Genomic DNA, 16,051 nt, shown 5'->3' with positions numbered 1-16,051 from the left:
TTCTGGATCCTTGTAGATATTTGCCGAGATATTCACGGATGCTCCTGTACTCCTTGATTACGCAATGCCTCTATGACTGCTGGTATCTCTACTGAATCAAATGCCTTTCATAATATATGAAAGCCATATAGAGAGGTTGATTGTACTCTGCAGATTTCTCGATTACCTGATGATGACATGGATATGATCCATCGTAGAGTATCCCTTCCTGAAGCCAGCCTGTTCTCTTGGTTGGCTGAAGTCAAGTGTTGCCCTGATTCTATTGGAAATTATCTTGGTGAATATTTTATACAATACTGAAAGCAACCTAATGGGTCTGTAATTCTTCAATTCTTTAACGTCTCTCTCTTCTATGAATAAGTATAATGTTGGCGTTCTTCCAGCTCTCTGGTACACTTAAAGTTGTGAGGCATTGCGTATAAAGGGCCGCAGGCTTTTCAAGCATGATATCCCCTTCATCTTTGATTAAATTGACTGTTATTCCATCTTCTCCAGCAGCTTTTCCCCTGGTCATGTCTTTCAAGGCCCTTCTAACTTCATCGCTAGTTATAGAAGGAGCCTCTGTATCCGGTTCATCACTATTTCTAATGAAACTAGCTTGGCTGCTTTGGGCACTGTACAGGTCAGTATAAATTCTTCTGCTGCTTTTACTATGTCATCGAAATTGCTGATGATATTACCATGCTTATATTTCAGTGCATACATCTTTGCCTTGTCCTATGCCAAGCTTTCTTCTTACTGATTTCGTGCTGCGTCCATATTTTACGGCTTCCTCAATCTTTCCCACGTTATAATTTCGAATATCCCTTACTTTCTTGGTGATCAGTTTTGACAGTTCAGCGAATTCTATCTGATGTCTTGAGTTGGACACTTTCATGTTTTGTCGTTTCTTTATAAGGTCCTTTGTTCTTCGTAGAGCTTACCCATTAGGTTGCCTTGGTGCCTTACCTGCCCACTTCAATTGCTGCTTCTGAGATCAGCCTAGTTACGGTTTCATTGATTACCTCTATGTTATCTTCATCTTCCTGTTCTAAAGCTGCATATTTGTTTGCGAGCACCAACCTGAATTTGTGCTGCTTTTACCCGTACTGCGTCTAGGTTGGCCTGTATCCTCTTGACTAATTTCACTCTTTCCTCTCTTCAAATTGAGAGAAATCTTAGACCTCACTAACCTATGGTCACTGCACTTTACCTTACCTAACACTTCTACATTCTGCACTATGCTTGGATTGGCAGAGAGTATGAAATCTATTTCATTCCTTGTTTCTCCATTAGGCTTTTCCAGGTCCACTTCCTGTTGCTGCGCTTCCTGAAGAAGGTATTCATTATTCGTAGCCTAATCCTTTCCGCGAATTCTACCAACATCTCTCCTCTTGCATTCCTAGAATCGATGCCGTAGTTGCCAATTGCTTGCTCACTCAATCTGCTTTTTCCCCACTTTTGCATTGAAGTCGCCCATGACTACAGTATACTGAGTTTGCACCTTTCTCATTGCTAATTCAACATCTTCATAAAACTGTTCGATTTCTTCATCATCGTGACTGGAGGTTGGGGCGTGCTTTTGTACTACCTTCATCTTGTACCTCCTATTCAGCTTTATTACGACGACTGCTACCCTGTCATTAATGCTGTAAAATGTGACAACGGATGTTTAAATGCCATTATTTGTCTACATTTTCCTAACTTCATGCTGTAACTGGCTGTCTGTGCTGCGTCAGTCGAATTTGTTTCGCTTATTCTCCCAGCAACGTGTTCGCCAGCAGTTTCTATACCCCTCTATGAGCATTCGCCTAAACATCTGTGCCGCTACACCATCAAAAGTTCCTTTTATATCCTGTAAATTCCAGTGCGTGGCAGTTTTTAAATAGAATGAATGCCGCCGCGAGCGGTTTAAGAGACTCGACCGCATTCTCCCTCAAGCTTTTTTGCATGGCTAAGCAATTTTTCGAACATTCTGTTTCGTTAAATAAGAACAGAAGAAGAGAAAGCTGGTATAAGCCAAACAGGGACATGGAATAATAAGAAACATTCCATAGCAGAGCTTCGTAGAAAGACCTTATACATATCAGCAAAACGCTGCGTCCACGATTTGGCGAAATTTCAGGAAACCACGCAGGAAAAACATCTCGCCTGCCTTTGCCTCGGGCCATGCACGTTATATGCGTGTCGCAAAAAAAAAATTATAAATAAACGTTCTCAACTATTTTCCTTTCTTTTCTTTCTTTTTTTTTGGTTGGAGAAGCCTTTGTATACGTTCTGTCATTCTCGTTACCGTGTCTCCGCCGTTCCCCCAAAAAAGGCAACGTCATCCGTCAAGATGCGTTGGCAGCGCGGTGCCTAAGGCGTGCTGCCGGTCCTCCATCAATGGCGGGGCGCCGAGCTTGGGTGGAGCGAAAGGCCGTCATCTGTCATTCGTTGCAATGCGATTCAAACGCATGCTCTCGCCGTATCGGGTGGGCAGAAAGCGGACGGAAGGCGAGCTGAAACTTTGATCGAAGGCCTCCCACCGAAGCGACGTTGTTGCTTATGCCGAGAAAAAAAAGGAGCCCTTTATTTACCTTTATATCTTGGCCTCGTTAAAAGCGTACGCTAGCTCCTTATTACGCTTGCTTCGTAATGCGATAGCATCGTAGCGATCGAAACGGGGCCGTCGACGTTCTTCCATTCGAGTAACCTAACGCGGGCCGATCTCGGAGGCTGGGTACATGCTGAAGGGTTTTGGTAGTTGCGATCCTGATCCTATAGCGCAGGATATATGTCCTCGCAAATGCTTTAAAAAGAGAGTAAAAGGAACGACTAAATATCTTTCAATTGATAAAGTGTTCTTGAAGAACTCTATTTTCATAGTTTGGGTGGCAATAGGTTGATTATTAGAAGAGAAAATGAAGGTGAGAATTATTTTTTTTTTCGAATTTTCCGCGAGAAGCATGCACGGGGCCGAAACTTCAGTGTGACGTCACGGATAGGGAAAAAATATTTTCGCATTTGGGAGTTTGTGGCTCACTAACAATTCTCGAAACTTCCTAAATTCAGTCTTTTGCTCTTTTTTTTTCCTTAGAATACAGTGTAGTCCATTTTCATACGAATAAAAATTGAGCTATAGGCTCGAACAGACGTCGTCAAAAAGTTCTTGACGTCACAGCGAGGTGGTACGAAAACTTCAAAGCGACGTTATAATTATTTAAATTCTGAGGTTTTGCATGCCAAAACCAATATTATTACGCGGCATGCCATTGTGGGGGTCTCCGGCTTGATTTAAACCGCCTGGTGTTCTTTAAAGGTGCACCCAATGCACAGTACAGTCGGCTGTTTTTTTTTTTTTTTCATTTTTTCTTGCATTTCGCTTCCATCTAAATGCGACCGTCGCAGTCAGGGTTTGATTTGCACCCGTATCTCGTTTCGGCGTCTGTTGCTGTTTACCAAACGTCTTCTCGCTGTAACAGCACTTGTTCTTTTTTTAATTGTGTAAAGGTAATTTAATAAGATAGCTCAAATATTGTTTTCTTTATCTTCAGTGTCCCTATAATGCGACAGCATTATACGGACAAAGCTTTGGCCTTGACGGATGTAACGCAGTATGTTCTCGGGGGGCAGCTGGCGGGGAGAAAATGACGGAGTGGGTAAGGAGGAGCAGCGGAGTGGCGTGACGTAGAGAGGCACGTGACTTGGGGTGCGGCGGCGGCCATGTTGCCATTTCTCGGTTGCACGGCAGGTGCGCTGAATTGCGCAGTGCTCTCCACCATGTGACCGTGCGTCGAAGTGACGATAGCTGTTGGTGGCGATAATCACTAAGTAACTGTATAAAGTACTAGAGCAAGGACTAAAACTTGTGATCTTTTTTTTAGGGGCGAAGCTCCTTAGGGTGTGGGTCGTTCCCTCCTCTGTAGTAGTAGTAGTAGTAGTATGTAGCCACCTCTAGTTTATGAATTGCTCAATGGATGGCGTTGTGTGTCCGTAGCCACCTGTAGTTTTATGAAGTGTTCACTAGATGGCGTTCCGGTTCCACTTCCGGTTACGGTTCCACTTTCGGTTCCGGTTCCAGTTCCGGTTCCACTTTGCGCGCGTTCGGTGCGAACGCGGGCAAAACGCCGACAGCGTCGACAACAGTTCTGCGCGTTCCTGGTGCTGCTGCATGTCCAAGTTTATACAGCTGATAAAACTACCTTGAGTCGACCCCATGGCTGCTTCGCATACTACTCAGGGTTCCCCTACGGGAAGATGGTGTAATTTTCTCTCTCGTTCCCGACGCGCGCTCTCTTTATCTCTCTTCCGTAGCTGTGGTTTACCCGAATGATCCCCCGGTGCTTCGCCCACTCATCATCATTCACTTCGTGCATATGCTGCGATTTCTTTCTGTCTCTCTGTTTCTGTCGTTGTAAACACGGAGTCGCTTCTTCATTTGACCAAGGGAAATGCATCGGAAGTAGTGCGAAGCATTACTGTGCAGCATGGACGCCAAAATACAACCAATACCCCCCCCCCCCTCCTCTATCGTTTCTAGGGTGGATTCTATGGAGCTATATTTTCGTGACAACTATTTTTGTCCCCTACTTGTAGAAATACTTTCAAGCTGCCATAGCAATGGAGTCAAGACGAAAGGCGCAAGTTATACAAGCGCCTGAATGTCGCTGACGACCAACCGCTTTATTGTACACGATTGGACCCGCCATTATTGTCGTGTGAGCGTTGCCACATCCATGCTAAAGGTGCCCTAAGTGAAACAAACTCCTTCCGCGTCATGCATCTCATGCAGAACCCACCGCTTAGTAGGCGGAGTTACATTCTTAAGCGTGGCGACAGTCTGCAGAACAGAATTCACATCGCCATGTGCTCGTACACACAAAGGAGAAGGAGGAAAGAGAAAGGCCGTACACACAAAATGTCTCGCAAACATCAGTAGGCTCGTCTACAGCCTGACGCTCTGCAGCACTTGAGAACAGTACCTTTTTAACTGGTCTGTTGATCTCCTCAGCCTTGCGTTTTCTATAGGTTCCTTCTCGGCACCACACGCTTGCTTAAGTACGCCGGGGCATTCGGTAAGATTGTTGGCGCGGCGTCTGACGAAAGCGTAGGCTTTCCTCGTGGTAGACGAACTTCTTCGCCCTTCATTACATGCACATAGTCCCTCACAACAAAGTGTGGCTCAAAGTGTAGTTCACAAGCTGCATAATCCTCCGTAAGTGCTTTATCTGCTCTGTGGAAGTTCCTCTGCCATAAGCTCTGTCGTTCGGGGCCCGCAGGTGCCTTGAAAAGCGAGGGCTTCTTTATAGCGTCCGCTCGAGTGTATCCAGTGCTACATCCAGGGGTGTAGCCATGGTTCAAGCGTTGCTTACCCATTGTGAAAGCAAGGAGTCGCCGTTTATACAAGAACTATGTCGCAAAACACGCACAAAATAAAGGAACACGCAGCCGAAACGGATTGCCTACGCCAAATCTCGCACATATGTTGTCAAAGAACGTAGCGTAGTCGGCGACTGCAGCGCCGCTGCTACGTTCGCCACCTACCCTGACAGCTCTGTCAAGGCGCAGCCCCCGATAGTCGCTTCACTGCGCTGTTCTAGTACACTGTATCCATGTGCACAGTGTAAGACGTCCACGCTCCTGTCTGGGGCACGCAAGTCGCGTGTCGACGGAGAAGATAGCGCTATCATATATGAGACAAAGTTGCTCAGCTTGAAAGTAAGCAACAGAGGGGCAGGCTTAACCGTATAGCAAGCCCCATAATACTGAGCTTGCTTTCTTCACCCCAGGCGTTGCTCTTATCTTACACTTTCCATTTCGATGTGTGGTGCACCGCTAGAGCGCTCAGACAGAAGTGAGGACGTCTTAACGACTTGACGCAGGTGAAAACCCCGACATGGTTTCGCGAGGAAGGTGCATTTAAATAAGCGCGCAGATTAGGCACATAAAGCACTATCTACGGTAGATAAAATTAAGAACCTGACAGAACACAGGGCAACCGATTGCGAGAGAGTCGAGGAGCTATTACGACTACTGTAATTATGCTGCTGCCATAAAACAAACAATAGAAAATTGTGCTCTCAAATGTTTTCAAGATTTTATTTAGCTGTAGTTCTCTGATACGAAAGAAATTATTTGCATATGTAAAGAATTTGGGGGCAGATATGCAGTTATTGCACACCTAAATAATATGACATTTCTGTCAAAGGAAAGCTTTTTAAAAGAAACAGGCGCCTCATAACCTACGAACTGGAAATTATTTCTAGAGCTTTACTCTTAGGACGCGGTACAAGTTTTGTGCTCAGAGGAATAAAAAAATGTATTGCGCCTTGAAAGGCGGCCCTGAGAGACAGCCGTTGCTGAATATAAAGGTTACTTGTTTACACTGTCGCGTTTCTCTGATGAAACCTTGAAGTAATTCAAGAGAAGCCGGGTTAGCATAAAACGTCCTTTGAAAATGATTCCGGCTTTTTGCACAGGTTTTGGTAGGCGGTGAAAGAAGCCTTTCACTTGCGGCGACGTGGCGCTGAAAGCCTGCCACTGTGTCAACAGGAGTGTCCTCTCTTAAGCGTATGCCTACACTGGACTTAATGCCGAGGCTTGCGGATATGTTTGGTGAACCGAGAGTATATGCAAAGTCGGGAGAAAGCTCTTGTAAAACCACACAAACCCTTCTTACCGCCAGGCAAAACTTTCTTATCTCACCTCAAAACCGTAATGGTAAGGCAGAAGGCCAAGTCTAAACGAACGTCTGAAAGAATAAAGAGAAGACGCCGACGCAAGAATACGCGACTACATCAACGTCTTTTCTGTTCATTGTAACACTTGTATTCCCCGCAGATGTCAGGGTGGGAGCTCGTTTTTAAAAGAAGTGGCGTCTGACTCAGGGCCCAGAAAAGGTCAAGTAAAACTTGCTTAGTGTTAAGTATGCGCACGATTCTGGTCGCAAACCAGGGCGTGTATACTTAAATTAAGAGGGGCGGTGGTATATGGGACAAAACCTTGATAGCGAAGGCCCACAGGTCTACATCTCCGCGGTCATAACGCTGCAAGAAGCAAGGTGTTCTCGTGTGATAACCTCGGGCACAGTATACATACTGCTGAGCAACTCTTGCCCGCCTGTTGTTCCACGATCTTCCCTCACTGTTTTCTTATCGCCGAGTGGTCGAGCTCCACAGCCGGTGCAAGAAGTTCTTCTCAGCCGCGGGACTTACATCTTCGTCAGTAGTGATCTATCATTACGTGACGTGCTCTGTGCTCCTTCGTCTTGTCTCTTTGCCTTCTTTCTTATCCCCTTTTCAAGCGGATGGATGTGGTGACCCTTTCACGAGGTGGTCACAATAGTCTGCTTCATTTATCTCTATTGTGTGACGGGGTGGCCTGTATATATGACCTTGAAGCGCCTTTGCTGCTCATGTCCATTCTAACAGCTGTATTCGTCATCATCACCAACACCTTTTTCTGTTTCCAGTTCATTTCACTTTCATTACCCTTCGCAATGCTGAGTAGCTGGTCAGAACTTCGATCAAGATTGTCCTCTCAGTTGCTGTATCATAATAACTGTACTAAAGTCAAACCAGGATATATTGAACCGACATATAACGAATTATTGTGTATACGAGTTTCTGTTATAAAATTTTCATTTTATGTATCGAATTACCTATATATCGAACTTGTTTGTGATCCCTTTCATATACGATATAGTATACGAGTTCGACTGCATATTCTCTCCTAATCGTGTGGTGCTTATGCGTTTTCACTGACTGATAACAGTAATTGCTTGGGTGTTGATATTGTTCACCAGTGCACGCTGCTCATACCGCGCTATCGGTTCCTCTTCGCAGGCGTATGCTACGCGGAGTTCGGCGTGCGGGTTCCGCACACAACGGGCTCTGCATACATGTACAGCTACGTGACGGTTGGCGAGTTCGTGGCCTTCGTCATCGGCTGGAACATGATCCTCGAGTACCTGATCGGCTCGGCGGCCGGTGCTTGCGCCATCAGCGCCTGCATCGACGCCATGCTGGGAGGCGCCATCAGCGAAGCCTTCCGGAACACCTTCGGAACCATCATTGGTGACCGGCAACATCCTCCTCCTCGAGCCGTTATTGTACCGCCCGCACGCTCACGTCCGGTCAGCGGATCAACTTTGGTTGCAAGATTGAATATCATGAGCTAACGTTAACACGGCGTTCGAAACAGCTTACGTTTCACAGTGGACTATATGGGCTGAAAGGTGCACCAAGCAGTATCTATAGTGTGCGTCAAGTGTGTGCTGAAAAGTAAGGTCGAGTAATAAATTGATTGGTTGACCAGCTTGCGGATTGCGGAGGGAGTATCTATCTATCTATCTATCTATCTATCCTATCTATCTATCTATCTATCTATCTATCTATCTATCTATCTATCTATCTATCTATCTATCTATCTATCTATCTATCTATCTATCTATCTATCTATCTATCTATCTATCTATCTATCTATCTATCTATCTATCTATCTATCTATCTATCTATCTATCTATCTATCTATCTATCTTGCAGCTAGTGTAATCAGAGTTATCAGGGATAATGCAGTTGAAATTACAGTCACGAGAAAGAAAGTACTCCTGAATATACTAAGAGCACGTTCAGTCAATAGATGTAAACTACTGCCTGGAATGAACGTATTCTAACGAAATAACCCCAATAGGATTGGAGAAGTAGGAATGCTTCCGGAAAGCACAAAAATAAGTTCCGTTTTCTGCTTATGCTTCTTCGTTTCTTTTTTGTTTTCCCTTTCTTCTTTTCTGCTTCCCATACTCACTGCTACGTGTCATACAATATTGTCGAGTACATCATTTCAAAGCATAGCAAGTGCTTCGCAAAACCTGTGCTTTTTGTCGTATGCTTACAAGAGCCACAGTGTTACCATCAGAAAAGACGAGAGTTCGTTGAATGTCGCACGTACAAGGTCAGCACACATCTCTAGAACGCGCGAATCATGTACGCAGGACTGCGCTGGTGAATCTGATGACGACATGTGGCACAAAATCGGCTTTATGTGAGCTTGCGTGACTAAATTTACAGTTTCCATCCATTGCTCTCAACCTGGTGGTCGGCTTAAGCTTTCGTGGCTGCTTTGGCCCACGCGAGTGTGTTCTATACAGGATTGTTGACCTCTGTACACTGTTCTCTTACGAGATTTTTTTTTTCGTTTGCGAGTATAATAATCTATGTGGATGTAGCGCTGTTTCGGTAACGCATTTTCTATTTCTTTTTTCGATATCGTATTCGCATGGCAGACGCACGTCGTATGTCAGTCTGTAAATAATTGTCGTGTGTCTTGGCGTTTGTCGGCAGGCCACACACCAGACCTGCTGGCCGGCATCATCACTGTGCTGATGAGTGCGCTCATGCTCGCCGGCGTCAAGAAGTCGCTGCTGTTCAACAATATTCTCAACTGCCTCAACTTTGCCGTGTGGGTCTTCATCATGGGTGCCGGACTCTTCTACATCAATACTGATAACTGGACCAAGCACGGGGGATTCCTTCCTTTTGGCTGGTCCGGGGTGCGTATGCTTGGCCCGAAAAATCCTGCCGCGCGTGATGCTCTTAGAATGCCAGCGCGGTTCTCCCCATTTTATTGTTAGCGTATCGTCAGTAATCGTGATAATTTTCTTCCGCGTGTTGTATAGTCCAGCTGAACACCTTCCCGCACATGACACCGCAGCGGCTTAGCTTCCGCGACGAACTGGATTATTTGGAAAACGCTTCCATTGCGGGCCTCGTCAATTTCGGTGGCGCAAACGCGTACAGGGCCGGATAATTGGTTGCGCCGAAATGTGCGATGCATTCGTGGCGGCAAGGTGTCCTGTGAGAGATATAGTTTAAGCAAATGACACATTTAACCTACTGAAACGTCAAATGTCACGCGTGCTAGTTTGTCGAAAAGTTGGCTTTTCCACGCTAACACTCTTTTGCAGGTGAAGTAGCCTTTACAGGGTTATGTGAAGACGCGGTACTTGCTGAGATCTTTTTTTATTTTTTTCTCCCGTAATATGTTTGATGTCAAGGTTAGGCATTCACGAATACACACGTATATCGCATTCGCGTTGAAATACATATGCTAAATGAAATTGTCGCGTGGGATAGCTCGAGCAACGCAGGAATAAAGTACTTTGTCCAAATCCCGTACCATGAGGAAACAGAACAAAGGGTTCCCGAAGTTGTCACATTCATTCATTCATTCATTCATTCATTCATTTACTTACACTGCAGGTCATGCATAATCCAAGCAGAAGTTTTGATTGTTCGCATTAATTCGTGACGAAGTGTTTTCCACGTACTATCTCTGTCACTATCATATTGACACTTTTCCCGCAACACCCATCCCAGACTCTAAGTTCTTAAGATGCGACCATCGAAAAAAAAAAGGAAAAAGAACCTCTTTAAAACCTAGCCGGGAATGACCGCTCATGACTTCAGAAACACAAGAGCTATTGTGTAATCGTTAGATTGTTGCCTCGTTAGATACATGTACAACTACGTGACGGTGGGCGAGTTTGTGGCCTTCGTCATCGGCTGGAACATGATCCTCGAGTACCTGATTGGCTCGGCGGCCGGTGCTTGCTTTGTTCAAACTTATTTCGTGTACACACTCTCGTCTTACAGGCGTCGCTTCGTGTGCCGTAGTTTGGGAAACGAAACAACTCGCGCGAACACAACTTTGTGGCGCAGGTTATGGCCGGCGCTGCAACGTGCTTCTACGCGTTCATCGGCTTCGACATCATCGCCACGACGGGCGAGGAGGCGGAGAACCCCAAGGTTGCCATACCCACGGCCATCATCCTCAGTCTGGCCATCGTGCTCACCGCCTACATCACCTCCAGCATGATGGTGCGTATACCGGAAGGGACACTCATGCTGTCGTAGTTCGGAGATAGTTTCGTGTGCAAGATCTTGCTTTGCAAGAAAAAAAAAAGAAAAAAAAGAAACAAGAAGAAAGAAAAGCCTCGGTGCTTCTTATTTTTCCATTCTTTTCGTCAACTCGATCTTGTTTGCAGTGTTCTGAATGCGCTCTCTCACTTTTCAAATAAGTTCATTTTACTTACCAGTAAGTACGCTGGAGGAACCCCTGGGCACAGAACGCTGTCACGGCATCTTGAAGAGGGCCCAGGGTTCCATCACATGGCAGACAATGCATACATAGTTGCAGCAAGTACAGCTTAACCAAATTAAACAAACCGTACTCACACAGGTGTAAACAGCCACACATCCCAGAAAAAAGAAATATTTTTTTTTCTCGCCTAACTATCCCCAACACCACAGCAGGAACTAATGCAAAAAGAATGTCACTCGCTCGTTGATATTAAAGATGAACCTACATCATTCAGGTGACAACAATATCACTTAATAATTTTATTAGGAAAGTTATAACATGGATTGCTGATTGCAGGAAATTTTTAATCGCAAAATCTTAATTGTACGAACATTACAGTGTACGCAAGTAATCAAGCGTAATACAATAAGATGAAAATTGCAGCGTCAAGAAGCGGTGACGTAACCATTTCCTTTTTAAATGTACTGTGCTTTTGTATTTATTAAGTATTGTGGGTATTTAGGGACTGTAGGGACTGTAGTTTGTAATAAGTGCGAAAATGCGGTACTTTCGATATTTCTGGATTTCGTGTGCAGTTAGTGTTAGTGTGGGGTTCCAAGGTAACTAGTAAAATGGACAAATTTTCGACATATGGCAATAAAAACTAATTGATTGTAGTAATGTATGCTCATAAATATTATCTGCTAAAGTCACACTGCAGGCTAGAAACGTGTTATTTGTTGTAGAAGTGAAGTCAATGCTCCCTATATAATTGACAGCTTCCTTTTGCAGTAACAAAAGTCTGTTTATTCTAGTTTTCGTCGTGGTAGCGCAGACAAGGCTACGGTGGTTTAACTAAAACAGAAATAGAGCGTGGTAGATCTGTAATTTGGCTTTTTGGAAGCAATCGACTTTTCCGGCGTGTTTTAGTTTGCACAGTCCAAGGCATGGCGTTCCTGCCGGTCGAGATGCGCAGCACAATTAACATTCTGTGGCATTGTATCTTTTTAGTCGTGCTTTAAATCTGTTGTCAAGTTCCGTTAGCCATAGACGTGAAATACGCACCGTCAAAAAATTATCTATAGGGTAGTGGATACCCGCGCCGTCCACGCAACCGGCAGGAATGCCACGTCTTCGACTGCGCAAACTAAAGCACGCCGGAAAGACAGGGTAAAACGTGCAAGTGACCATTTCAGTCGCGCGGCTCCGCTGTCTCCCGCTTTCTGGACTATCGGACTATAGTGGAACTCGAGTGGAAGACTACCGAGACTAGAAGACTAAGGACTAGAAGACTAATGGACTATCGAAAGAAAAAGCGTTCTAGAACGTGCTATTTAAGAGGGCTTTGATAGCGCACTAAGCACTTCAAGGTTCAAGAACGTCGTTCAACTCAAAGAGCGACCTTTGGCGTAATTTCCGTGCGATCTTTGGAGTCGCCCGGTGTATTTGTATGTGTAACCTATTTGGTTTATTAATGGCTATGTTTTATCATTAATCTGTTTCATCTCCTGAACGTCACCACTGCTAGCAGTTTCCAGGTTGCCCGGGCCCAGCCAAGCTGTCAAAAAAACAGCTGTTTGCCCAGGTATCCCTACCGGAAATGTGTATTCTTTATTTTTCTAAACAATAAAACCGAAATAAATGAATGAATGGATGGATGAAAGAATTGTACTAATGCATATTTCTCAAAACGGGTTGCAGGTGACGCTCATCGTGCCGTACAGCCAAATCAACGCCGGCGCGGGCCTGGTGGAGATGTTCGCGCAGAGAGGTGCCTACTCCTGCCACTACATCGTGGCCCTCGGAGCGCTCGCGGGCCTTGTGGTCTCCATGCTGGGCTCCATGTTCCCCATGCCACGCGTGGTGTACGCCATGGCCAAGGACGGCCTCATATTCAGGTGCGGGCGGGGTGGACTGCCAGACGGCGGTGTTCTCTAAAAGCCAACATTGAAGGAAATTTCACTTCGGCGGCTAAATTATAGTTAAGAATATGTAGTGTGCACTATCGAAGCAATCTTGGCAAAACTGCAGGCCGGGTGATTGTCTATTTTCTTTTTTTTTAACCAACAGCGTTTAAATGGCAGCTTAGCAGACGACGCGGGCACTTAGTGGAGATCCCAGAAAACGTGGCCTTCGAGATTTTTAACGAGTCACGGGTTCCACCCCGATGTCGGAGGCCATGCCGCGGCACCGAGCTGATTCCCAGCGTTCCGGGTTCTGGGTCCTTTCCGGCTAGCGGTAGGGGCGTTTTTTTTTTTCGTTTTTTTTTTCACTCTCGAAATTGTAAACGTCTATTTGTGCGAGCTTTTCGCGACGCATTAACTCGCATTCACACGTAGTATAATAATTCAACGACTTCTTCCCGTGCTACATTACCAGATTTTTTAACTGAAATTATACACATTCTGCATCAATTCCGCATCTCTTCCGTAAATGTAGCGCTCGAAACGTTGCGAGCTACTGGAATGCAAATTGAACGTTCAAACGAGGCTGAACATTTCAAATGGCTACGCCACCCCTTCTCAAATCGGTATTCAAGTTCTGCCGTTCTTCCATTGGTATTTTTGCAGCTTTCAATAGAGTTTCTGTTCAGATGCCATTTAATATCACGCTCGATGTTCGTTTTTTTTTTTTTTTTTGCAAGAGTACGTGACTCCTCCCAACACGCAGGGCCCTGTCCAAGGTGTGGCCAGTGACGGAGACGCCCGCGTTCGCCACTCTTCTACTGGGTGGAGCCACTGCTGTCGTCTCCATCGTCCTGAGCCTCGACGTCCTCGTCGAAATGATGTCAATAGGTACGCCCACGAGACGAGAGGAACGCGTGTCCCCTTATTTTGCTCGCTCGGTCCCACACGAGCAAGAGAGAACATAGCCAAGAAACATATAGAGGATTTTCCACAAGGGTCATTTTGACTCCTTGAATGAATGTATTCGTAAACATTCGTCAGCAAAAAAAGAAAAAAAAAGAAAAGAAAAAATGGGGCGTTTGACGTTTTGAAGTTGCACATTGGGTTATGAGGGACGTCGTATAGGGGACAGGCTCCGAATGTTGGCGTAACAGGCCAAGTAAGACGGAAAGTATAGGCGAGGTCTTGTCGTATTCTGTTTCTCGTCTAACTTGCGCTGCAATGCCAACCACGAACTCGTACAAGCTCGCCCAACTTTCCGTTATTTATAAGGCTCCGGATTAATTTGGCCCACCTTGGACTCTATGTCGTGTGCACGTGGTACGCAAACGATTTTGTATTACGCCCCCTTCAGATTGCGACCGCCGTGGCTGGCAATCGAACTGGTGAGCTCGCGCTCAGTCGTAGAACTCTCTATAGCAACTAATCCGCCGCGTCAAGTAGTTGGAACTTTGCAATCTTGTTCGAGGAATGTCAAATCTTGAATGTGTACTGACATCAAATTTCAGACTTGAGAAATATTTTTTTATCTCCTTGGATACACAGGTGTATCTAACGAATACTTACTGACTAACGATGCCTCGAAGATATTCTAATACGTGTTTAAAACCTTGCGGGAGAGTGACTTCATACTGCAACACCTCGCGTCCGCGCGCTGCGTTCTATGGTTCCTGCAGGCTTCTGGCGTCAGAGATGGCCGCAGCCGCGCCGAGCACGACGGGAGAGCGTACTACAATAAAACACGTTCCTGTGGTAGTCGGTGCATGATTGATTATCAGAATATTGGTGGCGACAAAAGGCGATAGCAACGCGTAGGCACCAGCTATAGCCCAGCGACGCGTTTTATTTAACTATATTTCTGTGTGTGCGCCTGTCTATGTTGCTTCTGCCGGTCCTCGCCTTTTTCCGCGCCACAATTTCGGTAATTAATCGATAACATACTACTTCTCCGCCAGACTGCTTCTATAACTTGTTTGTATAACTCCACTGTTTCAAGTAATGTGCGGATTTAGGTTGACTGGTTACTCACCTAAGAAGTAACAGCACGCTCAAAAGACGATAGACAAGATGGTCCTGTCGTCTTATTTCTTCATCGTTATTTGCTGCCATCTGCGTTCACCCATGTGCCGCAACGGGAATAGATTAGCGCGGATAGACTACCGGTGTCATTCGAAGCGATCCGTCGTAATCGTAGCGACCATAGTATTCCATTCGTGTACCTGGAGTGACGACTCGACCACAAAACTAGCTCGAGTGCTCTAGCTACCGCAGATGCAAGCAATTGGACGCCGGGAATGCACAGCGGTATACGCTCGCTTCATTTTTGTGGCTGCCTTGTTGTCTTCAAAACTTGCTGCACCTGGTTCAAAAGCCTAAGCGGCCCTGGAAAAAAAAAAAGATATGAACGCGGGCACAATGGCGTCACTAGGGGCGGGGGAATAGGTGGACTATTCCGCGGTCAGCGCTAGAAGGGGGGGAGGGGGGGGGGATGAGCGGCATGAAATGTCAAATAATTATTTGTGAAATAAACGAAAAGGTGCCGGACGCCTTTCGCTGAATGTAGCAGTGGCACTATGCGCTGATTACAGAAAACAAATAAAATAAAATAATGGAAATTTGTAGGAATATGCCCTTAGCAAAGCTTAATGACTTAAGTGCTTTAGAACGTGGAGGTCAAATGACATATACCTTAGAGACGCCGCCCCTGAAAGGTACATAAAATCTTTCGCAGATGCAAGCGCGTAGCTTTCGTTGTAACTGCTGTAGAAATACTTCCTCGCCGGGACCGAATGCGTTAGCGGATAGTGCGAGATTAGCATAAATTTGTGCTTTAATATTGTTACGAAAACTTTTTTTTAAATACCACACGCTCTACTGAGACTGTATTCCTCTTCGCCTAGTCGCCTACTATTTCTGGCTCATCTTCATTTTCCTCTTCTTTCACGTTTTCTCCTTCCGAGGTGTTCGTTTCAACTTCACTTGAAAAATGGGAAAAATGTATTCTTGTGTATGTATCAACGCGGCTACGTATGCAATGTGCACCGCGCGTAGCTATGCATGCACTGTGCATACTCTGTAAATACACATGCATACCCACATTTCTA

General features: G+C 45.4%; 1 protein-coding gene across 1 annotated transcript in view; it reads left to right on the top strand.

Annotated features, from left to right (window-relative positions):
- Nucleotides 1-16,051, top strand: part of LOC119445080 (probable cationic amino acid transporter) — a 56,424-nt gene that overhangs the window by 2,202 nt on the left and 38,171 nt on the right. Inside the window, exons 2-6 of the mRNA XM_037709404.2 lie at nt 7,766-8,036; nt 9,303-9,511; nt 10,680-10,838; nt 12,742-12,938; nt 13,711-13,835. Of these exons, the coding sequence (XP_037565332.1) occupies nt 7,766-8,036; nt 9,303-9,511; nt 10,680-10,838; nt 12,742-12,938; nt 13,711-13,835 (961 nt within the window). The remainder of the gene's footprint in view (nt 1-7,765; nt 8,037-9,302; nt 9,512-10,679; nt 10,839-12,741; nt 12,939-13,710; nt 13,836-16,051) is intronic.

This window comes from Dermacentor silvarum, chromosome 3 (genome assembly GCF_013339745.2).
Source record: "Dermacentor silvarum isolate Dsil-2018 chromosome 3, BIME_Dsil_1.4, whole genome shotgun sequence".
Lineage (NCBI taxonomy): Eukaryota > Metazoa > Arthropoda > Arachnida > Ixodida > Ixodidae > Dermacentor > Dermacentor silvarum.
The sequence above is the reverse complement of the archived record's forward strand: the minus strand, read 5'-3'. Positions and strand labels throughout refer to the sequence as shown.